At 40.8% G+C, this 27,782-nt stretch overlaps 1 protein-coding gene across 1 annotated transcript in view; it reads right to left on the reverse strand.

Moving 5' to 3' along the window:
• Positions 1–27,782, reverse strand: part of LOC133440527 (collagen alpha-6(VI) chain-like) — a 92,930-nt gene that overhangs the window by 26,112 nt on the left and 39,036 nt on the right. The window contains exons 15-30 of the mRNA XM_061717803.1: positions 27,074–27,166; positions 26,648–26,701; positions 23,951–24,022; positions 20,187–20,213; positions 20,033–20,077; positions 19,410–19,463; positions 19,268–19,330; positions 18,397–18,462; positions 11,277–11,330; positions 9,444–9,479; positions 9,297–9,359; positions 6,934–6,996; positions 6,390–6,452; positions 4,151–4,213; positions 693–743; positions 21–56 (exon numbers count right to left, since the gene is read on the reverse strand). Coding sequence (XP_061573787.1) covers positions 21–56; positions 693–743; positions 4,151–4,213; positions 6,390–6,452; positions 6,934–6,996; positions 9,297–9,359; positions 9,444–9,479; positions 11,277–11,330; positions 18,397–18,462; positions 19,268–19,330; positions 19,410–19,463; positions 20,033–20,077; positions 20,187–20,213; positions 23,951–24,022; positions 26,648–26,701; positions 27,074–27,166 — 903 coding nt within the window. The remainder of the gene's footprint in view (positions 1–20; positions 57–692; positions 744–4,150; positions 4,214–6,389; positions 6,453–6,933; positions 6,997–9,296; positions 9,360–9,443; positions 9,480–11,276; positions 11,331–18,396; positions 18,463–19,267; positions 19,331–19,409; positions 19,464–20,032; positions 20,078–20,186; positions 20,214–23,950; positions 24,023–26,647; positions 26,702–27,073; positions 27,167–27,782) is intronic.

Below are 27,782 nucleotides of genomic sequence, written 5' to 3' on the forward strand. Positions count from 1 at the left end.
AAACAAAAGCAGGTACCGACCCGTGGACCGGGACGCCCCAGGAAACCCGGGTCTCCCTGTGGAGAGAGAGAAGGAACAAACATGTCTGAAGCTTCAGGAAACGCTGAAGAAACACAGAAAACATCTGTTAAGACTAGGGCTGGGCCATATATCCAGATTTTAATATATATCGATATATTTTCAAACGCGATATGGTACGAGACAATATCGTTTATATCGATTTTAAAAAAAAAAGAAAAAAAAATACATTTTTTTTAATGATTTTGATATAGCTTATTTTGTGACAAATTGACTTGAATGTTTTATTTGAGATTGTCACAAATGTTTTGTTATTTGCACAACTGTCAACCTCAGTGGAAAAGTCTGCCTGTTACTGTCTACATTGTATTAATTGTTTTATTTTATTCAAGAAGCATTTTTATTCTATATATGCAGGCAGTTTATTTTTATTTCATTTGTTTTATACATGTTGATATTGTGCAGACCTCTGTTAATAAAGGAACCTGTGTGACATTTGGCACGAGGCTTTATATTAAAACTGACAGAGATGCTATGCTATAATGCTTTGGGGGAAACCCCAATTATGTCACAGTAAAAATATGGATATATATCGAGTATCAACATTCAGCTAGAAAATATGGAGATTTTTGGTCCATATCACCCAGCCCTAGTTAAGACCATTGAAGTTTTACCTTGGCACCTTTGGGCCCCTTGGGTCCAAAACCGTCGGAGCCATCGTCGCCCTGGCAACAGAGAGAAACGTGAATTAATTTACGTCCTTTTCACACGTGAACCCTGAAGCTGGGATTTCCCTCCAGCAGACAAGACTAGGGATGGGAATCCAGAACCGGTTCTTGTTGAGAAACCGGTTCCCTCCTTGGAATCGTTTGCCTTTTTTGCAAACGATTCCCTTATCAATTCCAGTGAGCGCAAATGACGTCACCAGCAGGAAAACATGGAGACAAAGCAGCATAAACGCTCAAAAGTTTGGTTACATTTTACCAATAAAGGCTGACAACAGGGCGACTCGTTCTCCACAGCTGGAGACAAACATGAGTCCAGAAAGATCACGTATCCTTCCGGAAAAAGCACATATGCTTATTTTTCTGCAAAATAATTGTTAATTCTTCATAGTTGATGGTTGCAGAATTGCACAGTTCCATTGGACTTGAGTTGATTGTATTTGTCACTGGCTGATGTAGTTTTATTTTTGAGTGCTCAGCTCAGATATCCTTTTAAAAAGGACAATTTTAATTTCTATTAGAGAACAATATTTATTTTTTTATTATTATTATTTTATATTTAAAAGAATGAAAAGCCGAGGCACTGGAGCTTTTTCAAAAATGTTTGACCTTTTTTTCTCTTTTTTTTCCTTTTTTTCTTCTTTTTTTTCTTTTTTCCTTTTTTCTCTTTTTTTCTTTTTTCCTTTCCTTTTTTATCTCAACATTTCAACTTTTTTTTTCTCGAAATTTTGACTTTGTTCTCAACATTTCGACTTTTTGACTTTTTTCTCAACATTTCAACTTTTTTCACGAAATTTTTACTTTTTTCTCAACATTTCCACTTTTTTTCTCAACATTTCCACTTTTTTCTCGAAGTGCATAATGAAAAAGATAAATCTTGCCATGGCCATGGCATTTTTAACTTTTTCTAAGCCATGATTTAATAAAGGCTTTTTATATTTTTCTAACTTCCTGAGTGCCTCGGTTTTTCAATCTTTTGAATCTTTTGGATCCCCATGCCGAAGAGCACCTGAAGTACTTTTTATACACCCAGCAGCACTCCATGCGTTTGGAGTTGCACTAATATTTTATATTTATTTTCAAAACTAATAATTTTATGGGGACCCCCTCGCCCCCCATGGAGGAGCCCGGGGCCCCTGGTACCATGGAGGAGCCAAGGCTGGGGGCGACTTAACACCTCACTGGTATTTTTTAGTTCAAAGATATAAAACAAAGTTGATGCTAAAATCGACCTGTTTGTTCTCTTTTTTTACAAATGAGAATCGATAAGACAATAGATAAAGAATCGAATCGTTAAACAGAATCGAAAATAGAATCGGAATTGGAAAAATCTTATCAATTCCCATCTCTAGACACGACCACTGCTGCTAATTCAATTCAATTCAGTTTTATTTATACAGCGTCTACACCAGGGGTGTCAAACTCATTTTTCTTGGCGGGCCGGATTTGACCAATTTTTTTCTCGCGGCCGCACACTCAAAATAACAAAAACGGTGCGGAAAATTTTTTCTCTAATTCTTTTCTTTACTATTGTTATCTAATCCAGTATCAGTTTAGTTAATTTTAAAGGAAATATGCACTTTGTTTACACTGTAATTATGTAAAATATATTTCTTCAGGATCTTTTCTTGAAATTTCTCTTTTTTTTCAAATTATGTATAAGATACTTTTAATATCATTTTACAAAGATAAACAGAAACAAGTAAGTTTTTTTTATATTTAGCTTTTTTATAGGAAATTTCATTAAAAGCTAAATCTTTATTACATCCGAGAGTGTTTCTTTGTGATTTAGAGATGTTTCCAGTACAATTAAGTGTATTTATTTTTTAAAATTGGCGCGGATATTTACGCCAGTGTGCCGAAAAAGTCAGCACTTCTTTTTTAACTGTTTTACTTTGTCAATATCCTCGTATTAAAAACTGAAATTCTCCCAATAAATATCTTCTATCATCTTTTTTAGCAGTGATATTTTTCCTGCAAAAATATATAATAGTAGTCAGTTAATAAATATAAATGACCGTCTACAAAGAAATAAAATCGGCAAATGCATTCTAGAAAACTACAAAAATGTCAAACTGCTCTATACGATGGATTTGTAGAAGAAATATATTATGGGATATGCTGCGATTCATGGCAATTATTTATGCCTTCCTTTTTAGTAAATTAACATTTTGTTTTTTTGCGTTGGAAACTTATCGCGGGGCTGCATGAAAATCTCTCTCAGACCGCACATTTCACACCCCTGGTCTAGAGACAACAGAAGTGTCTCTAGACGCTTTCTAGAGATCCAGAACATGAACATAAACCCCCGAGCAATTATTACATAAACAATGGAGGTAAAAACTCCAATGGAATGGAAGCAGCAGACGAGTTGCTGCTCACTCGTATCGAACCTTTCAGAAGACTTTTCCAGAGAACCGGCAGGAAGACCAGGTAGCAAGAAGCTCCTCACTTCCAGACCCCCAGAACATCTCTAGACCAGGAGTCGGCAACCCAACATGTTTTAGATCCATATTGGACCAAAAACACAAAAACAAATATGTCTGGAGCCGCAAAAAATGAAAAGTCTTGTATCAGAATTAGAATGAAGAAACACATGCTGCATGTTTCTATATTAGTTAGAACTGGGAGGAGATTTATCTTTTTCATTATGCACTTCGAGAAAAAAAGTCGAAATTTCGAGAAAAAAGTCGAAATGTTGAGAAAAAATTAAAAATGTTGAGATTAATGTTGAAGTATAATCTCGAGAAAAAAGTCGAAATGTCGAGAAAAAAGTGGAACTGTCGAGAAAAAGTCGAAATTTCGAGAAAAAAGTCGAAATGTTGAGAAAAAAGTCGAAATTTCAAGAAAAAAGTCGAAATGTTGAGAAAAAAATAAAAATTTCGTGAAAAAAGTCGAAATGTCGAGAAAAAAATAAAAATTTCGTGAAAAAAGTCGAAATGTCGAGAAAAAAGTCAAAATTTCAAGAAAAAAGTCGAAATGTTGAGAAAAAAATAAAAATTTCGTGAAAAAAGTCGAAATGTTGAGAAAAAAGTCAAAATTTTGAGAAAACATTTGAAATGTCGAGATTAATGTTGAAGTATAATGTCGAGAAAAAAGTTGAAATGTCGAGAAAAAAGTTGAAATGTTGAGAAAAAAGTAAAAATTTCGTGAAAAAAGTTGAAATGTTAAGAAAAAAGTCAAAATTTCGTGAAAAAAGTTGAGATGTTGAGATAAAAAAAGGAAAGGAAAAAGGGGAAAAAAGAAAAAAAAGAGAAAAAAAGGTCAAACATTTTCTAAAAAGCTCCAGGAGCCACTAGGGCGGCGCTAAAGAGCAGCATGCAGCTCTAGAGCCGCGGGTTGCAGACCCCTGGTCTAGACGATTCCACGGCTGCAGAATACAAACGTGGCGTGATCGGGCTCCGTACCGGCAGTCCTCGTAGTCCTGGTGGCCCCCGGGTTCCCCTCACGCCCGGCTCTCCTGGTTGGCCCTGGCAGGAGCAGACAGGTCAAACCTTCAGGACGTCCAGCTGAAACCAGGACTGAACAACGTTACTGCAGGAACAATCATGAACACATCGTCCTCTCCAGGCAGGAGTGAATATGGAGCCAAATCAAGGCCAAAAGTTTTGCTAATTTGAAAATAAAATTTGAACCTGAAAATTCTTTTTTACAGTTTCAATTTTATTTTTTTCAGTATCAGATCTTTTTTTCAGGTTCAAATCTTTTTATTTCAGTTTCAAATCTTTTTTTCAGTTTCAAATCTTTTTTTTTTTTTTCAGTTACAAATTTTTTTTTCAGGTTCAGACTTTTGGCCCCGATCTGGCGTGGGGGGCGTGGCATCAACGGAGATGGGTGTGGCATCAGCTGAGAGGGGCGTGGCATCAACGGAGATGGGCGTGGCATCAGCTGAGAGGGGCGTGGCATCAACGGAGATGGGCGTGGCATCAGCTGAGAGGGGCGTGGCATCAACGGAGAGGGGCGGGCATCAACTGAGAGGGGCGTGGCATCAACTGAGAGGGGCGTGGTATCAACTGAGAGGGGCGTGGCATCAACTGAGAGGGGCGTGGCATCAACTGAGAGGGGCGGGCATCAACTGAGAGGGGCGTGGCATCAGCTGAGAGGGGCGTGGCATCAACTGAGAGGGGCGTGGCATCAGCTGAGAGGGGCGTGGCATCAACTGAGAGGGGCGGGCATCAACTGAGAGGGGCGTGGCATCAACTGAGAGGGGCGTGGCATCATGAGTGACAGCAGAACAGAGAAGGCGGGGGACGTTCCTCAGTCCTGTTGCCTTCAGGAAACGTAGGTTGCAGAAGTTATCAGTAGAAGTATGATTCAACACTGTATATACACCATATTCACGTGATTGGCAGTGGAAAAAACGGATACTAGTAACACGTTTCTGTTTGAAAGGCTGTTTTAGACCGTATTTGGCACCAATCGCAGTATAAAAGCAATAAACTATGCCAGACTGTACAGTTCAACAGCCACACTTTAAAGTTTGACATTTCCCACATACTACCAAGTACGGTCTAAAACAGCTTTTTAAACAGAAATGTGTCACTAATATCAGTTTTTTCCACTGCCAATCACGTGAATATAGTGTATATACAGTGTTGAATCAAACTTCTACTGATAACTTCTGCAACCTACGTTTCCTGAAGGCAACATGACTGAGGAACGTCCCCCGCCTTCTCTGTTCTGCTGTCACTCATGATGCCACGCCCCTCTCAGTTGATGCCACGCCCCTCTCAGTTGATGCCACGCCCCTCTGAGTTGATGCCACGCCCCTCTGAGTTGATGCCACGCCCCCCACGCCACATCGGGGCCAAAAGTCTGAACCTGAAAAAAAAAATTTGAAACTGAAAAAAAAGACGTGAAACTGAAAAAAAAAAAGATTTGAAACTGAAATAAAAAGTTCTGAAACTGAAAAAAAGATCTGATACTGAAAAAAATAAAATTGAAACTGTAAAAAAGAATTTTCAGGTTCAAATTTTATTTTCAAATTAGCAAAACTTTTGGCCTTGATTTGGCTCCATAAGTGAGACGGTTCCTCAAGTTGATTTCAATTTCAATGTATTGTATTTGGTAAGGAGGGACAGTGCACATCATTATGCATTTTACAAAATAAAAGCAGATGCACCAAATGTAGCCTGTTGGCTAATTCCCATTGGCAGTTCCCCCGGCTAGAATATAAAAACAAGCAAGTTTAAGGGCAATACAATGTTCATAAAAAAAAATACAATAGTACAATAATATAACCAATATCACGATGATACAACCAACCACATAACACATTTCATAGTATTTTTACATTTATAGTTTATAAGTTACTGTTATTAGTTATAGCAGCAGGCTAAAGTAAAGTGCAAGTGTCTGTGTAAAGTGTCACAGTTATAAAGTGCAGAGTAGAGGTAGAAAGTACGTGGTGCATGGGGTTATGGACTTAAGAAAGAATAAATAAATTTAAAAAAAAAATAAAAAATAATAATAATATTAAAAAAAAACAACAACAAGGGGTATAGTAGGTGGAATGGGGTTGCAGCTGCAAAACCGGGTCATGCTATTGTTTTAGATGTGGTGTAGAAGAATTGATTTTAGTATTTAGTCCATGTACTGTGGGGAGAAAAACACAATGAAACGTTGACAGGAAATGACGCTGCACACCTTGGGTCCGTTGGCGCCACGACCTCCAGGTTTTCCCGGGTCTCCAACTTTTCCTGGTTGACCCTGAAGGAACAGACGGAACCAGATCTTAGACCCCAAACTGGTCTGGTGTGATGACATCACAAACCCTGGATGTGATGACATCACAAACCCTGCTGTGATGACATCACAAACCCTGGTGTGATGACATCACAAACCCTGGGTGTGATGACATCACAAACCCTGGTGTGATGTCATCACAAACTGCATTTGTGTTAATGTCATTTTCACACAGTTTCTATGAAGAAAGTTTTCTGGTGCCTTTGTCTATTTGAACCCTTGTCTGGTTCCTGTTTATTAGGATCAAATCCCAACACTTCAGTTTTTCAACCACAGGCAGAATTATTTTTAAACTTCTTCTCCTTCTGTAATTGAGAATATTCTCAGTAATGACGGTAAATGTTGTTCCCGTCTCCGACATCCTCCCGTTCCGGACAGAAAGAGACTTTTCTGAGTAGAACTTGAGACTTTAACAGTTTGTATCAGATAACGCTGAAGTTCTGACCTGCAGTCCAGAGAAACCGGGCACTCCCCTCGGTCCGGGTTCCCCGTCGGGTCCTCTCGGCCCCTGCAGAGACACCAGGGTGAAAATCTCTCAGCTAGTTTCAAACAGCTACGGTACTCCAACCAAACTCCATTCCCACAACCAATGAAAGAAAAAAACCTCGTACAATATTCCAGGCAACAGAAACACATGAACAGATCTGTTTGAAACTATAAATATAATTTAAGTGAGTTGAGAAATGGAAAAAATTAAATACGGAGCAGACTGTGTGGAAGTCTGAGAGAGTAATAAAGGGTTTCTCATACCTGTAGTGTAATAAAGAACCCTACAGCTGGAAATCCAGAAAAATAGTTTTGGAAAAACTGAGGTTACAGCCCATAGCGCGAGGCCCCGTGCGGTGGCACGGTTCGCACACCCCTTGTGGCGGCTCTGCATGCACAGGTTCTATCTTATGTGGATATTGTTTATGTAGAGTTATGAACTGTGCAAGTTCAAGGTGCAAATAATTACATGTATCTATTAATTTGTTGTTGTCATGTATTGTTGCTTTGTTTGTTAAAAATATCAAATACATGTTTGTTTTTTTATCAGAAAAAGGAAAAAAAAATAAATAAAAATTTGATCACAAAAAAAAAAAAACGTAATCCCAGAGCTGCCAGACGTTCCTCAAACTCCGGTGGTTTTCCCGAGAGCTGGACCAGAGAACCTCGGAGAGGGCTGGACTAACGTGGGAGAGTAGAGACAGACTAGAACCATTATTCAACTTTAGTCCGGTAAAAACGGAAAACTAGTTTTTTCTCAGCAATGCAGAGTGTAAATGACCTCTAATATGAGTATTTCTGTAAATGTATTTTTGTATTTGTTTTCTCATTGTCGTTGTTTAGAGCCAGGCTTTTATTTTATTGGTTTTATATTAAGGAGACCGATATTTATTGCTTTTATTTTGAAGGCGTCTCACCGAGACCTTGTAAACATCCGCACTTCGGTCTTTAACGGTAAAAGTTTAACGGCAGTAGACAAGTCTAAATGAGTGTCAGGAATTCTAAAGTGGTACACTAAGACCCCGTCTACACGTAGCCGGGTATCTGCTAAACCGAAGATATTTTCCTACGTTTGGACCTGTCATCCACATGAAAACGCAAATAAGAGGGTGGTGCAGCTGGTAGTGCAGCCGTCTCACAGCAAGAAGGTCCTGGGTTCGATTCCCGCCGGGGACGCTGTGGGTGTTGAAGTGCGTGTTAGTTCCCCCATGACTTCAGCGCCCACACCCTGGGTGGGGTTGGCGAAAAGATCTTTCTGTGTGGAGTTTGCATGTTCTCCCCGTGTTCCCCTGGGTAGCTAACGTTCTCTTCCCTCACAAAAACATGCAGCAGTCCTGGCTCCTCTGGCCAACCGGGGCGCCATTTTGGGGTGTGGAGGATCCGGCCGGAATAACGTGATCCTTCCATGCGCTACGTCCGGCCGGAGAACCCTCACCCTGTCTGGTGAAAAGATGCTGCTGCTCTTCAGGTTAAGGAGGAGACCTGAGCTCAGTGCAGGAACTCCCGGGGTTGGTAGAGGATGGCAATGCACAGGACTGTTGGTAGGAGCACTGGGTGAAGAAATGGGTAAAGAAATCGGGGATAAAAAAAAAATATAAAAAAAAAAAAAAGAAAACGCAAATAAACTGAATGTTTAAAAAAACTCCGGGCAAAGTGAAGATTTTTGAAAACTCTGTTTATGTAGATGCGTGTAGACCTGGTGTAGACGGACACAACCGCAGTTTTGCGTTTTCGAACGTCACATTCTGCTCCAAAACAACAACAAATCTGCTCTGACGTGCGACTTTTGTTCACTTCAGAACTACAGATGATCCAGCATCTGTTCTCCAAGCTATTTATTAAATAAATGGTCTCTGGTCTTGACCACCGTTTACTGCGTTACACTGACACAGAGCCTACGCCGTAGGGTACGCGGCGACGCGCAGCCTACGGAGTAGGGTACGGAGTAGGGTACGGCGTACCCTACTCCGTACCCTACTCTTGCTGATCAGGATTTGTTTTCTTTGCAAATTTTATGCCGTATCTATGTCCATATTGAGTTTGGTTGCCATGGTTACTGTCATGTATTGTGGTTAACGATAGCTTTATTACTGACCGAGCGAGCTGCTACGTCGGTCTGAATTTAAGTTAACTTATCTGTATGTACTAAGACTAACTTTATTTTATTTTATTCCTTTATAGCTCTTACGGTGTGTTTGCAGTGTATTTACATCCAAGGAATAAAAACATTGTGAACCATCAGTTTGAGAGTCATCCATCTTCAGTCGGGGATTCTACATGGAGGACAGGTGAAACCAAAGAGGTGTTGGATGTCGTTGTCACCTGAGCACCAGCAGCCCCCGGGACTCCCGCTGGTCCTGGAGATCCAGGACTTCCAGGTTTCCCCTAAAAAACCGGATCAGGGACAAGATGACGGGTCAAAAACCGAGACATAAACCTGAACCAGCAGCAGGAGGGACCGGTCTGTACCTGATCTCCGGTGGGTCCTCGTCTCCCGTCCAGACCCTGCAGCAGCAGAAAGCAGATTCAACAGTTTTTCAGGGGAAATCCCTCTCTCAGAACAAAACACAAGCTCTTCCAGAAACCAGACCAGATGTCGCCGTCATTCATGCACGTTTGTTCACCAGGACTGAGGAAATCTTTCTGGAGCAAAGAGAAAACTGTAAATTATTATTATTATAATCGTCTCAGAGCGACAGCCGGATCTGATGTTTGGCTCTCGGTGTCGGGGTTTTCTGCTCGGCTGCAGTGATTTTTCAGGCCAGCTGCAAACACTTCAAGTGTCTAGTTGTACTGATGCATGCTGGGAACTGGAACACCACCAGAAGTAGAGAGATGTAAACTGATGCATGCTGGGAACTGGAACACCACCAGGAGTAGAGAGATGTAAACTGATGCATGCTGGGAACTGGAACACCACCAGGAGTAGAGAGTAGAGAGATGTAAACTGTAAACTGCTGAATCCTTCCAATACAGACAGAAGACTCCACAACGGTTGCTGGAATAACTGACAGAAGTATAAGATCACTGCAAAAACTGAAAATCTTAACAATATTTGTCTTATTTCTAGTTAAAATGTCTCATTTTTAGTAAAAAAAAATCTCATTACACTTAAAACAAGACTCATCACTGGAAAAAACAACAATTTTCACCTGTTACAAGTAGATTTTCATTTGAAATAAGTAGAAAAATCTGACAGTGGAACAAGATTTTTTTGCTTGTGATGAGAAGATGAAAATAAAAATGTACTTGAAACAGTTAAGAATTGTCATATAAGTTATTTTTTTGGTAATGACTCTTGTTTTAATTGTAATGAGATTTTTTTGACTAAAAGTGAGACATTTTAACTAGAAATAAGACAAATATTCCTGGTAAGACTGTGAGTTTTTGCTGTGTTTATGTGGGAACAGTTTTACCTTTGAGAACCTTTAAGAACCTTTAATAAGATAAATGACAAACTGCTTCATTTATTCTGGAAACACCGTTGGATATTTAGGGAAATCAAAAACTCAAAATCTTACCAGGAATATTTGTCTTATTTCTAGTTAAAATGTCTCATTTTTACTCAAAAAAAAATCTCATTCCACTTAAAACAAGACTCATCACTGGAAAAAAAACAACAATTTTCACCTGTTTCAAGTAGATTTTCACTTAAAATAAGTAGAAAAATCTGCCAGTGGAACAAGATTTTTTTGCTTGTAATGAGAAGATAAATCTTGTTCCACTGGCAGATTGTTCTACTTATTTTAAGTGAAAATTTACTTGAAACAGGTGAAAATTGTTGTTTTTTTCCAGTGATGACTCTTGTTTTAAGTGTAATGAGATTTTCTGACTAAAAATTAGACATTTTAACTAGAAATAAGACAAATTTCCTGGTCAGATTTGGAGTTTTTGCAGTGAAGCGATGATTTACTTGTAGTAAAAAGTAACGGTAGTTCTGAGTGGTTCTTGGCTGGTTCTGGTTGTGGGTTTCGGGTCATGATCCTGTTGGAGGACCTGAAACTGAGACGGAGACCAAGCTCTCTGACTCTGGACATTTGTCTCCAGAACGTCTGGATGGTCTTGAGGTTTCATCGTATTTGCACAGATTCAAGACCCGCGGTACCAGACGCAGCAACGCGGCTCCAGAACAGAACCGAGCCTCCTCCATGTTCCACAGCAGAGTCCTCCTGGTGGTTCCAGGTCCAGGTCCGTCATCTAGATTCCTCTGGTTCTGGTTCTGGTTCTGGTTCTGGTCCTGGTTCTGGTCCTGGTTCTGATTCTGGTTCTGGTTCTGGTTCTGGATCTGGTTCTGGTTCTCACCTGGTCTCCCAGTTCTCCGGATCCGCCCTCCTTCCCGTCCTCTCCAGCTTCTCCCTGTGGAGCAGAAACAAAGATGAGGAACGTTAGCAACACAGGACCTTCAGGAAACTACGGTGATTAGAGTCACGTGCAAACGTTGCTTTCCATCTTTTAAGCTTTTTATTTCATGTGTAATGATGTAATTTAAATCCTCTGATAATAGTAGATAGAAAACTCCTCCAGAACCCTGACCAAGTCAGACAGGAACCTTCTAACGAGAGTTCCTGCTTCTAGCATCTACTTTTCAGCATCCAGCGGTAGCAATATCACTGGATGCTGAAAAAGCTTTCGATAGAATAGAGTGGCCTTTTTTATTTTATGTATTCTCCAAGTACGGTTTTGGACCAAAATGTATACAGTGGATTAAGGCGTTATATTTTGAACCGACTGCTTGTGTTAAAACAAATGGTATAATATCTTATCACTTCCAACTTTTCAGATCCACACGGCAGGGTTGTCCAGTCTCTCCACTTATTTGTTATTCTGGTATTAGAACCACTGGCATCTGGCATCTGGCACTGGGGCGGCAGTAGCTCAGGTGGTAGAGCGGGTCGTCCAATGATCCAAAGGTCGGCGGTTCGAATCCCGCTCTGTCCCAGTTACTGTCGTAGTGTCCTTGGGCAAGACACCTTACCCAGCTTGCCCCGTGTGAATGTGTGTGAATGTGTATGAATGTTGGTGGTGGTCGGAGGGGCCGTTAGGTGATCTAAGTGTAGCACTTTGAGATTCATGAATGGAAAGTGCGTTACAAGATAAATGCATTATTATTATTACTGGCATGTGCCATTCGAGCTAACCAAAATATAACTGGCATTAATCTGAGTGGCTACGATTTTAAAGCGAGCCTTTATGTTGATAATATTTTATTAACATTATCTCAACCTCTTCAATCAATACCGCATTTGCTTAAACTTGTTGAAGAATTTGGTCAATTTACAGGATACAAAATTAATTGCAGTAAAAGTGAGGCTATTCCTCTTAACCATTACACCTTTGTAACCCACCTCGGCTCAGCACCCTTTGTTTGGAAACCACAAGGCATGAAATATCTTGGCATAAATATCATATCACCGATTAACAAGATATTTTATATAAATGGCCCTAATATTTTAAAAGGTATTAGAGAAGATTTAAAAAGAGGGACTGTCCTGCCGTTATCACTGTGGGGCAGAGTGGAAATAATAAAGATGAATATTTTACCCAGATTATCCTTTGTTATATCAGCCATACCATTAAAGTTCCCACAGCAATGGTTTAAAGAAATTGATAGAATAATCTCAAGCTTTCACTGGTGTGACAAGAAGCCTAGAATTAATCGTAAAAAAATGTCAAAGTCTAGAAACAAGGGAGGTTTGGCTGTACCTGATGTATATCGTTATTATTTAGCTTATAATGTAAGATTTCCACTGTCATGGGCATATAAAAATAAAAATGTATATATTGAGGGTAGTTAGGAGTGGCTGGAGGAAAGGACCATATTTGAATACAACAAATCAATTTCTATTTCATCTTTATGGTACTATCCCAAATATAATGACAAAATAGATAATTCACTTATTGATTTTTCCTGTGAAATCGCAAAGACAGTACACAAACAAATACTAATAGATGGATTGTCTTTACCATCTTGCCCTATTTGGAATAACCCACTGTTAACAGCAGGCGGCAGGACACTGACTAATAAAACCTGGCAACAACACAATATTACCCAGGTGGGGCAGGTTGTAAGGGACGGAGATATTCTGCCATTTAATGAGATTAAAGCACAGTTTGGTTTGGATTATTCTGCGTCTTTTCAATATTTTCAGTTAAAATCTATTCTTACAAATTTTAATTTGAAAGGAATCAAGATGGGAACTAATACTGTCCTCGATAGTAAATTAAGAGCTGCTTCCACTGGACGAGGAGCAGTTTCAGTTATTAGTGCCACGGCTGCGCCACGTGGCACTCCTCCTCCATTGAGCTTCGCAATGGAGGAGGAGTGCCTCGTGCGCAGCACGAGGCACTCTTACTATTGCTCAGGCTTATTTCTTTATTTATTTATTCTTCCGTAAAAACTTCGGCGCGTAACTAGTCCCACAGCTTTGAGAAAACGCGAAAAGTAAAAACGTAGAAACGTGCGCCTTAATCGGGAATCGATGGGTATGACTTTTATTAGCGATTGGCGTGCACGTTTTTGCGCAACGTGCACAAACGTGCGCTTTTTGCCCCATCCGGAACGCATTGCGAGAAGTTTGGGGCCTCACCACTCGCACACCGTTAATCGAAAAATTATGATCCGATTTAGAAAGTTGTAGGCCCTGAATTTAACTACAGTCCTGTGGATTTTCAGAACAATGGCACGAATAGTTTTTGCACGAAGTGCAAAAACATTTCCAAATTTCCAAACTAATGGGGAGATTTTCCCATGTATTTGTATGGGGGAGCATTTCACACTGTGGGTGGGAGGAGGTTAAAAAAAAAAAAAAAATCACCTTTTTTCTGAGTCACGTATCTTTCTCATACTTGCACGTAGAAACGTCATTCAAACTTCAAAACGGAGGAAAACTTCTCTTCTCTCTCCAAACCCGAAACAGTTTTTTCCTAAAATGTACACTTTTCAAGATATGAGCCCTCAAGCGAGGACTGGAAATCACTTTTTTTCAAATCTAGAGCACGGGAGTCAGTTTGCTAGAGTGTAGTTACACTGAAAAAAAAACATGATTTCTTATTTGTAACTCGAGGTCACGGCCAAACCGTAAAAGGTAGACAGATAATTTTTGGTCAGAATATAGACATAGGTGTTGTGATTCATAAAATGTGACTTTGACAGGCGTGGTGTGCACAAAATTTTAACGGGGGAGCCAACAGACACGCCAGTTCCTGTCTCTCTCTTCATTGACTCCCATGTTAAAAAACATTTTCTTAAAAAAAATCTCATTTTTGTTTTCGAATTGCCGTTACTAACACATTTTAAGGAATATCTGTATGAAAATAACATTTAGATAATCTGGTAGGTTCTCTGTTTCTCAAAATGTTTTCGTTTTTCTGCTAAGAGCTACGGTTTGAGCGCAAAGTGGAGTGATTTCAGGTTTGTCACAACCGAAAATCCAGCTGAGTCATTCCCGCTCCCTCTGTATCAGGTTCTTGTTGCCCCAGCAACCAGAGCTCAGCTATTGACTGATTAGGCTGACCCAGAACTGGTCACATGACTCACTCAGTACAGACTTCATAGTATAACCTGGAAAATGGAGAAATCTGAACCCTGACCTTTTAACCTTAGATGAACACACACACACACACACACACACACACACACACACACACACACACACACACACACACACACACACACACACACACACACGATAGGTGTTATTATGGGATGTCAGGTGTTTTTATAGGATGTTAGTGTTATTATGGGATGGCAGGTGTTTTTATAGGATGTTAGTGTTATTATGGGATGGCAGGTGTTTTTATAGGATTTTAGTGTTATTATGGGATGGCAGGTGTTTTTATAGGATGTTAGTGTTATTATGGGATGGAAGGTGTTTTTATAGGATGTTAGTGTTATTATGGGATGTTAGTGTTATTATGGGATGGTAGGTGTTTATTATGGGATGGTAGGTGTTTATTATGGGATGGTAGTGCTATCGGTGTTAGCGGTCCCGTTAGCGGTTCTGTTAGCGGTCCTGTTAGCGATCCCGTTAGCGATCCCGTTAGCGGTCCAGTTAGCGACCCCGTTAGCGGTCCCGTTAGCAATCCCGTTAGCGGTCCCGTTAGCGGTTGTTAGCGATCCCGTTAGTGATCCCGTTAGCGGCTCGGTTAGCGATCCCGTTAGCGGCTCGGTTAGCGGTCCTGTTAGCGATCCCGTTAGCGGTCCCGTTAGCGGTCCAGTTAGCGATCCCGTTAGGGGTCAAGTTAGCGACCCCGTTAGCAATCCCGTTAGTTGTCCCGTTAGCGGTTGTTAGCGATCCCGTTAGCGATCCCGTTAGCGGCTCGGTTAGCGATCCCGTTAGCGGCTCGGTTAGCGGTCCCGTTAGCGGTTCAGTTAGCGATTCCGTTAGCGATCCCGTTAGCGGTCCCGTTAGCGGTCAAGTTAGCGGTCCCGTTAGCGGTCAAGTTAGCGACCCCGTTAGAGGTCCCGTTAGCAATCCCATTAGCGGTTCCGCTAGCGGTTGTTAGCGATCCCGTTAGCGGTCCCGTTAGCGGTTCTGTTAGCGGTTATGTTAGCGGTCCCGTTAGCGGTTCCGTTAGCAGTTGTTAGCGGTCCCGTTAGCGATCCCATTAGCGGCTCGGTTAGCGGTCCCGTTAGAGATCCCGTTAGCGATCCCGTTAGCGGTCCCGTTAGCGGTCCCGTTAGCGGTCCCGTTAGCGGTTCTGTTAGCGGCTCGGTTAGCAATCCCGTTAGCGGTCCCGTTAGCGATCCCGTTAGCGATCCCGTTAGCTGTTCAGTTAGCGATCCCGTTAGAGGTTCCGTTAGCGGTCCCGTTAGCGGTCCCGTTAGCGATCCCGTTAGCGATCCCGTTAGCGATCCCGTTAGCTGTTCAGTTAGCGATCCCGTTAGAGGTTCCGTTAGCGGTTCTGTTAGCTATCCCGTTAGCGGTCCCGCTAGCGGTTTTGTTAGCGGTTCTATTAGCCTATTACATGTTTTCTGTAATAACTTTTGAATGGTTTGACATACAGAGTCATGGGTGGTGTCATTGGAATCTGTATCGAGTCCTTGACCTTCATGGGTGCAAATAAGCCCCGCGATCATCCGGCAGTAGTCCGTGGCACTTCAAAATTTCCCGGGAATTTTGTCTAGTTTATAAATTACTATGCGCATCTCTGCCTGACAGCACGACTTCCACCAAGTCACAATGGGAACGGGACGTTGGTTAATCTCACTTCAGGTCAGTGGAACCTAATATTAAACCATTCAATATCTATTTGCAGTTGTGTGAGATATAAAATTATACAATTTAAAATTATACATCGAGCTTATATCACACCATACAAGTTAAAAAAATGGACCCAAATGTCTGAACTGTGCTGGCATGGCTGTGGTGAGCTTGGTACATTTATACATCTGCTATGGTTCTGCCCAGTAGTCCAACAATTCTGGTCTGAAGTTATTGACATTTTGGAAGCTATTTTGAATATTCGTGTTCCTCAATGTCCTGTTGTGTGTTTATTGGGGAGTGCAGTGGAGAACGTGCATGGGAAGATTATACAACGTATCATTGCTCTCGCCTTCCTGTCTGTAAAGAGGTCAATACTCATGAACTGGAAGATTCGCAAACCAAACTGCTTTGACAAACTCAACTGGCTGAATGACTTTTTGGATTTACTATCAATGGAAAAGGCAACCGCAATCCTCAAAGATAACGAAAATGACCAATTTGCCCCATGGGCTGTCATTAGACAACACTTGAGAATAATGTGATAATGATATGACCTGATGTGTTGGTCACATGCTTCTTATTTTATTTGACTTATTTTTCTTTTAGAGCTGGACCTGAACTGACGCTAGAGGCTCCATCATTCTTAAAGTTTATCTGTACCAACCATTCCCCACACTCTTGTTTTGATTATGTGAAATGTGGTGTTGTTAACATTTGTTTTTTTATTATTTATTTATTGTCTTTGTCTTCATTTTGAAAAATAAAAAATTATAAATAATTAAAAAAATAACGAGAGTTCCTGCTAATGAAGGAACCGTATACTGAAGGTTCCTACTGGAGGAACCATCTACTGAAGGTTCCTGCTGGAGGAACCATCTACTGAAGGTTCCTACTGGAGGAACCGACGGCCAATGACACGTTTTATGAAGAACTTACTGATATTATTAAAGAATGTGACCAAAACAGTGAAATTATTCTCATGGGGGATTTCAATCTCAAATGGGAAGATACGTCTAAGAGGAGAAAACTAAAAGCAATTACAGACAAATAAAAGCTAGAACAGCTGATAAAAGGTCAAATTACAGACAAATAAAAGCTAGAACAGCTGATAAAAGGTCAAATTACAGACAAATAAAAGCTAGAACAGCTGATAAAAGGTCCAACCAGAATCACAACTTGATCTTTTTTCTGCAATAAACCTGAAAGGATAAGAAAAAGATCTGATCACTGGTTTTATCTGAGCACAATTTAACTCTGATGGCAAGAACAACACGTCAATATCACGCCACAAAAGTGTTCTCTGTACCCAAAAGTAAGAAAGATACATTTGATAATGAGATAAATAACTTTCTATCCTCCACCAAACATCAACGCTGTCAGAGATAAAACTGTTAAAACCAAGAGAAACAGAAACACGTCAACCTGCTTTAAAAAATCCATTAAGACCAAAAGAGACATTTCAGTTTCCAAAGACTTGAGGAACAAAGTGATTCATGAAGTGAGATTATCCAACGATTAACGATGAGACCAAAACTGCCTCTGCTTTTAATTCATGTTTTATTGATTCTGTTCTGGAAACTGTTTTAGGGAACATCGTATCGGCTTCAGTGTGTCAGGATTTTACCTCGTCGGCCACTGAAGACCAAGTAAAGAAAGAAATTCAAGAAGCAAAGATTCTTCCCATGTGGACTCAGGGTTTATCAGAAAACACTCAGCTAGTCTAATCCCTTTATTCCCTTAGTAAACCTCTCAATTACTCAGTTCCTTTCCTACAGACTTAGGCCCTGTTTCCACGTAGCTGGTATTTACAAAAACGGATATTTCCCTCTACGTTTATAAAAATCCCATCATTTCCAGGAACCTGCATAAATATCTGTTAAGGTGCTATGAGCAGCCAAACCTACAGGGGGCAGTGTAACGAGAAGATAAAGTCTTTTTTTCTTTTTTCTCGACTTTTTTCTCAAAATTTCGACTTTTTCTCAAAATTTCGCTACAACTCTACGCTGACGACACAATCTTGTAACACAAGTGAAACCAGCTCAACGAGCTGCAACTAAACCAACTATGTTAAAGTTATCAGGCAATTTGACCCAATTTGTATCTCTAGGTGGAGGTTATAAGTGATAACCTCCACCTGCCAGCCAATCAGAATGGAGTATTCACACAGACCGTGGTATAACCACATTATACCACGTTTCCCCCCATGTGTTTCTCACCGTGAAGCCCGGGTTCCCCGGTTCTCCCTTGGGTCCAGGGCTGGTGTTGGCGGTTCCGGGTTCCCCCTGTCCGACGGAGAAAACACACTCGTCATCCCAGCGTCGACTCTTTTCTCAAAATTTCGACTTTTTTCTCAAAAATTCAACTCTTTTCTCAAAATTTCGACTTTTTTCTCAAAATTTCGACTTTTTTCTCAAAAATTCAACTCTTTTCTCAAAATTTCGACTTTTTTTCTCAAAAATTCAACTCTTTTCTCAAAATTTCGACTCTTTTCTCAAAATGTCGACTTTTCTCAAAATTTCGACTTTCCTCTCAACATTTCGACTTTTTCTCAACATTCCGACTTTTTCTCAACATTTCGACTTTTTTATCGACATTTAGACTTTTTTCTCAAAATGTCGACTTTTTTCTCAAAATGTCGACTTTTTTCTCAAAAATTCGACTTTTTTCTCAAAAATTCGACTTTTTTCTCAAAAATTCGACTTTTTCCTGGAGCGGAACTGCTAACGGCTGCTAACAGCTGCTAACGGCTGCTAACGGCTGCTAACGGCTGCTAACAGTTGCTAACGGCTGCTAACGGCTGCTAACGGCTGCTAACGGCTGCTAACAGCTGCTAACAGCTGCTAACGGCTGCTAACGGCTGCTAACAGCTGCTAACAGCTGCTAACGGCTGCTAAGGGCTGCTAACGGCTGCTTACTGCTGCTAACGGATGCTAACTGCTAACAGCTGGACGTCCTCAGCACTTCACAGTATTTACGTTAAAGTCTTTTCCCCTCCAGCTCCGTCTCTAAACACCGGCGGAGGTAAAAAGTTCCAGCCGGGACTCCTCCTACTTCCTGTGATGTCATCAGTGGCAGTTTAAAACTCACCGGATCTCCTCTGAGTCCTCGTCCTCCTGCGTGTCCGTCCTCCCCTCTGATCCCGGGGATTCCCTGAGGACGAGACGCTCCGTTAGCCGACCCGTCACAGTTCAACGCTTTTATCTCTCATTTCTGTTTCCGTGTCTCTTACCGGTCTACCGGCTGGTCCTCGCTCCCCCCGAACGCCGTGGCGACCCGTCTCTCCCTGTAAACACACAAACCAGGACAAACTACTGCGTAAACGCGGAGCGTAAACACGGAGCGTAAACACGGAGCGTAAACACGGAGCGTAAACACGGAGCGTAAACACGGAGCGTAAACATCAGAGTTTAGTTTACTTCAGCACTTCCTGTTGACCTCAGCTCCTGAAACTGGAGGGACGCCGGTTGGACGCGGCGTCTCAGTCTAATGTTACCGGTCTTAGGTCTTAGAAACCCGCATAAATAGCTGTTGAGGTGCTATGAGCAGCCAAACCTACAGGGGGCAGTGTAACGAGAAGATAAAGTCATGCTAGCCAATCAGAATCCTGGAAAAAAACATCAACAAATGACACGAGTAACTTCCAGTTACTTCCAAGATGAACCAGAGTCTTTGGTTTGGAGTGACAGAGAAGTGGAGTTACTTCTCAAGTTACTTCTCATTTTTACTTTTTTTTTAAATTTTGACTTTTTTTTTTCTTTTTTTGATCTGGTCCAGGACCAGGATCTGGTCCAGGACCAGATCCTGGTCCTGGACCAGATCTAACCCCAGACCCCCTCACATCAATCCCGGTACCTGTTCTCCGTCGACCCCGTCCAGCCCGTCCGGTCCGTCTTCTCCCTGAAACAGGAAGTTTCAGTCGTCACGTCTCCAGTGTAAAAGTAGAACCTCGTTGGGTCGGAACCAGAACCAGAACCAGAACCAGAACCAGAACCGGCGGTAAACTCACCCTGTCACCGGAGGAACCTCGGGATCCCTGCAACGAAAACAGAGATTAGTGTCCAGACTGGTTTAGACCAGATCTATCTGGTAGATTCCAGTTCTCTATCGGAAATAGGGAAAAGAGTTTCCACTCGCTGTTTTAATTCCCAATTTCGATTTTCAAACACATCAATGAAATCAGATAACGGATAACGGAAAACGGAAAACGGATAACAGATAACGGAAACATTTTTTATTATCAAAGCAAAAAATGGGAAACGGATTATTAGGGCCCGAGCACCTTCAGTGCGAAGGCCCTATTGTATCTGTAGGAATTTTTATTATTATTTTCCTGACAAAAGGAAGGCCTTTTTGCCCCCCTAAACGTGCCCCAAACGTCACCAAATTCTGCACCAAGTCAGGCCTGGTGATAAATGTGATATTTAATGGTTTGCATTAATGGGCGTGGCCTAACGGCTCAACAGCGCCCCCTAGAAAACTTTGTTCCTCAAGTCCCACAATACGGTTTGACGTACATGCACGAAAATCGGTACACACCTGTATCATGGCACAACTTAAAGAAAAGTCTCTTGTAGTCATGCCCGAAACCGAACAGGATGTCGGCCATTTTGAATGAATCGTGTCATTTTGGCGAAATTTATGCCATTCCTTCGACAGTTAATACAGCCCGAACCGTAACGTGCCCCCAAGTGTGTTATACATCAAAATGTGCGTCTCCATCCTCCGACAACACGCATTACTTTTCTCTTTCAAAAGCGTTACCGTGGCGACGCTAGACGCCAAAAAGCGTGCCCACCCTTCATCTGATTGGTTCTGACAGAAAAAACTTTGTGCCTCAAGCCCCATAATACGGTTTGACGTACATGAACGAAAATCGGTACACACCTGTATCATGTCGCAACTTACAGAAAAGTCTCTTGGCGACATGGCCGAAACCAAACAGGAAGTCGGCCATTTTGAACATTCTGAATTAATCGTGTAATTTTGGAGCAATATATGCCATTCCTTCGAGAGTTAGCCCCGCCCCTTCTTCTGATTGGTTGTCCCTTTTGTCTGCTATAACTTTTGAATGGTTTGACATAAAGAGTCGTGGGTGGTGTCATGGGACTCGGTATTAAGTCCTTGACCTTCATTGGCCTGAATTAGCCCCGCCCCTTCTTCTGATTGGTTGTCCCTTTTTTCTGCTATAACTTTTGAATGGTTTGACATAGAAAGTCGTGGGTGGTGTCGTTTCTGATATGCTTATGGGGGGCGGTGGCCGTGAGTGCGAGGGCCCGTTCATCGCTGCTGCAGCTTTAATTTTGGATTATTTCTCTATTTTTATTTTGTCATTTCAAACAAAGACTGGATGGCCGTGAAGTCCACAGACCTCTGAGTCTCTGGCCGACACTTTTCCATCTAATGGTCTCTCCGACTCTACGAGTTCCTGCAGCTGGTTCCTCTTAAACCTCGTGTTGCTGCAATTCCACTCAACATGAGCTAATATGTTTCTCACTAAGTAGAAAATTCCTCCTCTAAACATTTGCTCTGGATTGTTCCGCTGGTTTATGTGAGACGTTCACTCTGGTTTTATGTTTGTTTTACAGTCTTGAGTGGGTTTAGCTGTTTAGATCAGCGGTCTCAACCCAACATGTTAAAGAGACATTTTGGACCAAAAACACAAAAAACTATTAAATCTGCAGCAGCGATGAACGGATGAACGGATGAACGGATGAACGGATGAACGGATGAATGGATGAACGGATGAACGGATGAACAGATGAACGGATGAACGGATGAACGGATAAACGGATAAACAGATGAACGGATGAACGGATGAACAGATAAACGGCCTCCACCCTTGTGCTCGTTCAGGCTGCAGTGGAAGCTTGTGACTTGTAGATTCTTCAGAACTGGACATTTAGCGGATGACACCACCCACGACTCTCTGTATCAAACCATTCAAAAGTTATAGCAGAAAGTAGGAACTATCAGATATGAACCAATCAGATGAAGGGGGGGCGCTTTTTGGCGTCTAGCGTCGCCACGGTAATGTTTTTGAAAGAGAAAAGTAATGCGTGGTGTCGCAGGATGGAGACGCACATTTTGATGTATAACACACCTGGGTGCACGTTACGGTTCGGGCTGAATTAACTGCTGAAGGAATGGCATAAATTTCGCCAAAATTACACAATTAATTCAAAATGTTCAAAATGGGCGACTTCCTGTTGGGTTTGGGCCATGGCTCCAAGAGACTTTTCTTTCAGTTGTGACATGATACAGGTGTGTACCGATTTTCGTGCATGTACGTCAAACCGTATTGTGGGGCTTGAGGCACAAAGTTTTCTAGGGGGCGCTGTTGAGCCGTTAGGCCACGCCCATTAATGCAAACCATGAAATATCACATTTATCACCAGGTCTGGATTGGTGAAAAATGTGGTGACTTTTGGGGCCGTTTAGGGGGAAAAAGACCTAATTTCATCAGAAAAATAAAAAGAAAGAAAGAAAGAAAGAAAGAAAGAAAGAAAGAAAGAAAGAAAGAAAGAAAGAAAGAAAGAAAGAAAGAAAGAAAGAAAGAAAGAAAGAAAGAAAGAAAGAAAGAAAGAAAATTCCTACAGATACAATAGGGCCCTAAATATGTCTGGAGCTGCAAATGCTGCGGCTGCTAATGTAGCTGCTAATGTAGCTGCTAATGTAGCTGCTAATGTCTTTCCACGTTACTCTTTTTGGTATTGAACTTCTCGCTACAGAGCAAACATTCAGGCGATTAATTTAAATGATTCGCTCCAAGAAACTATGAATCCTCTACGGAAGAGATTCAGGGTCTGAAGGAGAAAACATATTGGAGAGGGGAAGATTTTTTTTATTGTGCACTTTGAGAAAAAATTCGAAATATCGATAAAAAAGTCGAAATGTCGAAATTAATGTTGAAATACAATTTCAAGAATAAAGTCAAAATTTCGCCCTTTTCTTCAACATTTCAAGTTTATTCACGAAATTTTGAGTTTTTTCTCAATATTTTGACTTTTTCCCCGAAGTGCACAATAAAAATAAATCTTCCCCTCTCCAATATTTTTTCTCCTGCACGGCCCTGATACTCTCCCGTACAAATCTTTGTAAACAGAAATGTTGAAATGTAATATTTATTCTACACATTTTACAGCATTGGAAAACATCAAGAATGTTTGTGTCATGTTTGTCCTATAGAAACCACATTAAAACCAAAAATATATTTCCCTCCCCATCTATTTCCTTTTTCAAACATTTTCTAAAAAGCTCCAGGAGCCACTAGGGCGGCGCTAGAGGGAGAAAAAAAGAAGAAAAAAGAGAAAAAAAGGAAAAAAAAAGAAGAAAAAAGAGACAAAAAGGAAAAAAAAGAAGAAAAAAGAGACAAAAAGGAAAAAAAGAAGAAAAAAAAGGGAAAAAAAAGAAGAAAAAAAGGAAAAAAGAAAAGAAAAAAAGAAAAGAAGAAAAAAAAGAAAAAGAAAAAGAGAAGAAAAAATAAAAAAAGGAAAAAAGGGAGAAAAAAAAATAAAAAAAGAAGAAAAGAAGAAAAAAAAGAAAAGAAGAAAAAAAGAAAAAAGAAAAAAAGAGGAAAAAAGGAAAAAAAGAAAAAAAGGAAAAAAGAGAAAAAAAGGAAAAAAGAGAAGAAAAAAAGAAGAGAAAAAGAATAAAAAAGGAAGAAAAAAAGGATAAAAGGAAAAAAAAGGTCAAACATTTTGTAAAAAGCTCCAGGAGCCACTAGGGCGGCGCTCTAGCGCCCCAGTTTAGCTGGTCTTACTGGTCCAGTACCTTCTGTCCTCTGGTACCAGAACATCCCTCCAGGCCCGGAGGTCCAGACGGTCCTGGAGAACCTCGGTCGCCCTGCAGGAAACACAGCAGAATAATAATAATATCATAAAGAGTTCTGGGTGAGCTGAGAAGTTAGGAAGTTAGGAAGTTATGAAGTTAGGAAGTTAGGAAGTTAGGATGTTAGGAAGTTAAGAAGTTAGGAAGTTAGGATGTTAGGAAGTTAGGTAGTTAGGAAGTTAGGATGTTAGGAAGTTAGGATGTTAGGAAGTTAGGATGTTAGGAAGTTAGGAAGTTAGGATGTTAGGAAGTTAGGATGTTAGGAAGTTAGGAAGTTAGGATGTTAGGAAGTTAGGTAGTTAGGAAGTTAGGTAGTTAGGAAGTTAGGAAGTTAGGATGTTAGGAAGTTAGGTAGTTAGGAAGTTAGGATGTTAGGAAGTTAGGATGTTAGGAAGTTAGGAAGTTAGGATGTTAGGAAGTTAGGATGTTAGGAAGTTAGGAAGTTAGGATGTTAGGAAGTTAGGTAGTTAGGAACTTAGGTAGTTAGGAAGTTAGGAAGTTAGGATGTTAGGAAGTTAAGAAGTTAAGAAGTTAGGAAGTTAGGTAGTTAGGAAGTTAGGATATTAGGAAGTTAGGTAGTTAGGAAGTTAGGATGTTAGGAAGTTAGGATGTTAGGAAGTTAGGATGTTAGGTAGTTAGGAAGTTAGGAAGTTAGGAAGTTAGGTAGTTAGGAAGTTAAGAAGTTAGGAAGTTAGGTAGTTAGGATGTTAGGAAGTTAGGAAGTTAGGATGTTAGGAAGTTAGGTAGTTAGGAAGTTAGGATGTTAGGAAGTTAGGTAGTTAGGAAGTTAGGATGTTAGGAAGTTAGGAAGTTAGGATGTTAGGAAGTTAGGAAGTTAGGATGTTAAGAAGTTAGGAAGTTAGGATGTTAGGAAGTTAGGAAGTTAAGAAGTTAGGAAGTTAGGTAGTTAGGAAGTTAGGAAGTTAGGTAGTTAGGATGTTAGGAAGTTAGGAAGTTAGGATGTTAGGAAGTTAGGAAGTTAGGAAGTTAGGAAGTTAGGAAGTTAGGAAGTTAGGATGTTAGGAAGTTAGGAAGTTAGGATGTTAGGAAGTTAGGAAGTTAGGAAGTTAGGAAGTTAGGATGTTAGGAAGTTAGGAAGTTAGGAAGTTAGGAAGTTAGGAAGTTAGGTAGTTAGGAAGTTAGGAAGTTAGGAAGTTAGGTAGTTAGGAAGTTAGGTAGTTAGGAAGTTAGGATGTTAGGTAGTTAGGAAGTTAGGAAGTTAGGAAGTTAGGATGTTAGGAAGTTAGGAAGTTATGAAGTTAGGAAGTTAGGTAGTTAGGAAGTTAGGATGTTAGGTAGTTAGGAAGTTAGGAAGTTAGGAAGTTAGGATGTTAGGAAGTTAGGAAGTTATGAAGTTAGGAAGTTAGGTAGTTAGGAAGTTAGGAAGTTAGGAAGTTAGGTAGTTAGGAAGTTAGGTAGTTAGGAAGTTAGGTAGTTAGGAAGTTAGGAAGTTAGGATGTTAGGAAGTTAGGAAGTTAGGATGTTAGGAAGTTAGGATGTTAGGAAGTTAGGATGTTAGGAAGTTAGGAAGTTAGGATGTTAGGAAGTTAGGATGTTAGGATGTTAGGTAGTTAGGAAGTTAGGAAGTTAGGAAGTTAGGTAGTTAGGAAGTTAGGATGTTAGGAAGTTAGGAAGTTAGGATGTTAGGAAGTTAGGATGTTAGGAAGTTAGGAAGTTAGGAAGTTAGAAGTTAGGAAGTTATGAAGTTAAGAAGTTAAGAAGTTAGGAAGTTAGAAGTTAGGAAGTTAGGAAGTTAGGTAGTTAGGAAGTTAGGTAGTTAGGAAGTTAGGAAGTTAGGAAGTTAGGATGTTAGGAAGTTAGGAAGTTATGAAGTTAGGAAGTTAGGTAGTTAGGAAGTTAGGATGTTAGGTAGTTAGGAAGTTAGGAAGTTAGGAAGTTAGGATGTTAGGAAGTTAGGAAGTTATGAAGTTAGGAAGTTAGGTAGTTAGGAAGTTAGGAAGTTAGGAAGTTAGGTAGTTAGGAAGTTAGGTAGTTAGGAAGTTAGGTAGTTAGGAAGTTAGGAAGTTAGGATGTTAGGAAGTTAGGAAGTTAGGATGTTAGGAAGTTAGGATGTTAGGAAGTTAGGATGTTAGGAAGTTAGGAAGTTAGGATGTTAGGAAGTTAGGATGTTAGGAAGTTAGGAAGTTAGGATGTTAGGAAGTTAGGATGTTAGGAAGTTAGGAAGTTAGGTAGTTAGGAAGTTAGGATGTTAGGAAGTTAGGATGTTAGGTAGTTAGGAAGTTAGGAAGTTAGGAAGTTAGGTAGTTAGGAAGTTAGGATGTTAGGAAGTTAGGAAGTTAGGATGTTAGGAAGTTAGGATGTTAGGAAGTTAGGAAGTTAGGAAGTTAGAAGTTAGGAAGTTATGAAGTTAGGAAGTGAGGAAGTTAAGAAGTTAGGAAGTTAGAAGTTAGGAAGTTAGGAAGTTAGGAAGTTAGAAGTTAGGAAGTTAGGAAGTTAGAAGTTAGGAAGTTAGGAAGTTAGGAAGTTAAGAAGTTAGGAAGTTAGAAGTTAGGAAGTTAGGAAGTTAGGAAGTTAGGAAGTTAGGAAGTTATGAAGTTAGGAGGTTAGGAAGTTATGAAGTTAGGAAGTTAGGAAGTTAGGAAGTTAGGAAGTGAGGAAGTGAGATAAACCAAGACTTACGGGGACGCCTTCGTCTCCAGGGAACCCGGGCCGGCCGTCCAGTCCAAACGGGCCCTGTTAGACACGGAGATAAATGTTCAGAGACGAGTGGAACAGCCGTTTTAGAGTAAATAACACTGTTTTAGTGAAAATAACAGCCGTTTTAGAGTAAATAACACTGTTTTAGTGTAAATAAAAATTATTTTAGTGCAAATAACAGCCGTTTTAGAGTAAATAAAAATGATTTTAGTGCAAATAACAGCCGTTTTAGAGTAAATAAAAATGATTTTAGTGTAAATAATGTTCTGGAGGAGGAGCGGAGCCAGCCGGCTCTTTTACTGCCGTTGACATGTTTTCACCCCCATGTTCCCCCAGGACCCCAGAGTCCAGCAGGGAGAGGGTCCAGGGTTCCCAGGACCCCAGGTTTTCCAGGTTTTCCAGGCCCACCTTGGTTCCGGGTCCACCACGACCACCGGGATTCCCTTCGTATCCGGAACATTTACACATGACGTTGCAGCAAACACGTTCAGCCACGGAGCTCTGGAGAGAGACGGAGCAGAAAAACCTGATCAAGGACTGAACACACCAGGAACCAGGAGCAATGAAGAACCAGTCTGGGTTACCAGTCCTGGTTACCATGGTTACCAGAAAACCCTGATCAAGGACTGAACAGACCAGGAGACCAGGAACAATGAAGAACCGGTCTGGGTTACCATGGTAACCAGTCTAATGATCAAGGACTGAACACACCAGGGCCTCATGTACAAAGACCTGCGTGGATTTCCTACTGAAACATGGCGTACGCTTAAATCCAGAAAACGTCCTACGCACAAAAAAATCCAGATGTATGAAACTGTGCGTAGGCATGAATCCAAGCACATTTCCTTTGTACATCCCAATCACACATGTAGGAGTACCAGACTCCTCCCTGTCCACGCCTCCATTTAAATATGCAAATGTATTTAAATACGCCCTGCAGGTGAGATTCCCCTTTCTGTTCGATCAGATAAGACAAAACAAACGATGAGTAAGACTGGAAAGAAAAGGAATTTCCCTGAATGTGAGGTGGAGACTCCTCAGTGACGTAGAGGCGAGGAAGAGAGTCCTTGTTGGCTCGCTGTCCTCGGGCATAACTAGGAAACGCAGGAGGAGTGAG

Source organism: Cololabis saira, chromosome 3 (assembly GCF_033807715.1).
Source record: "Cololabis saira isolate AMF1-May2022 chromosome 3, fColSai1.1, whole genome shotgun sequence".
NCBI lineage: Eukaryota > Metazoa > Chordata > Actinopteri > Beloniformes > Belonidae > Cololabis > Cololabis saira.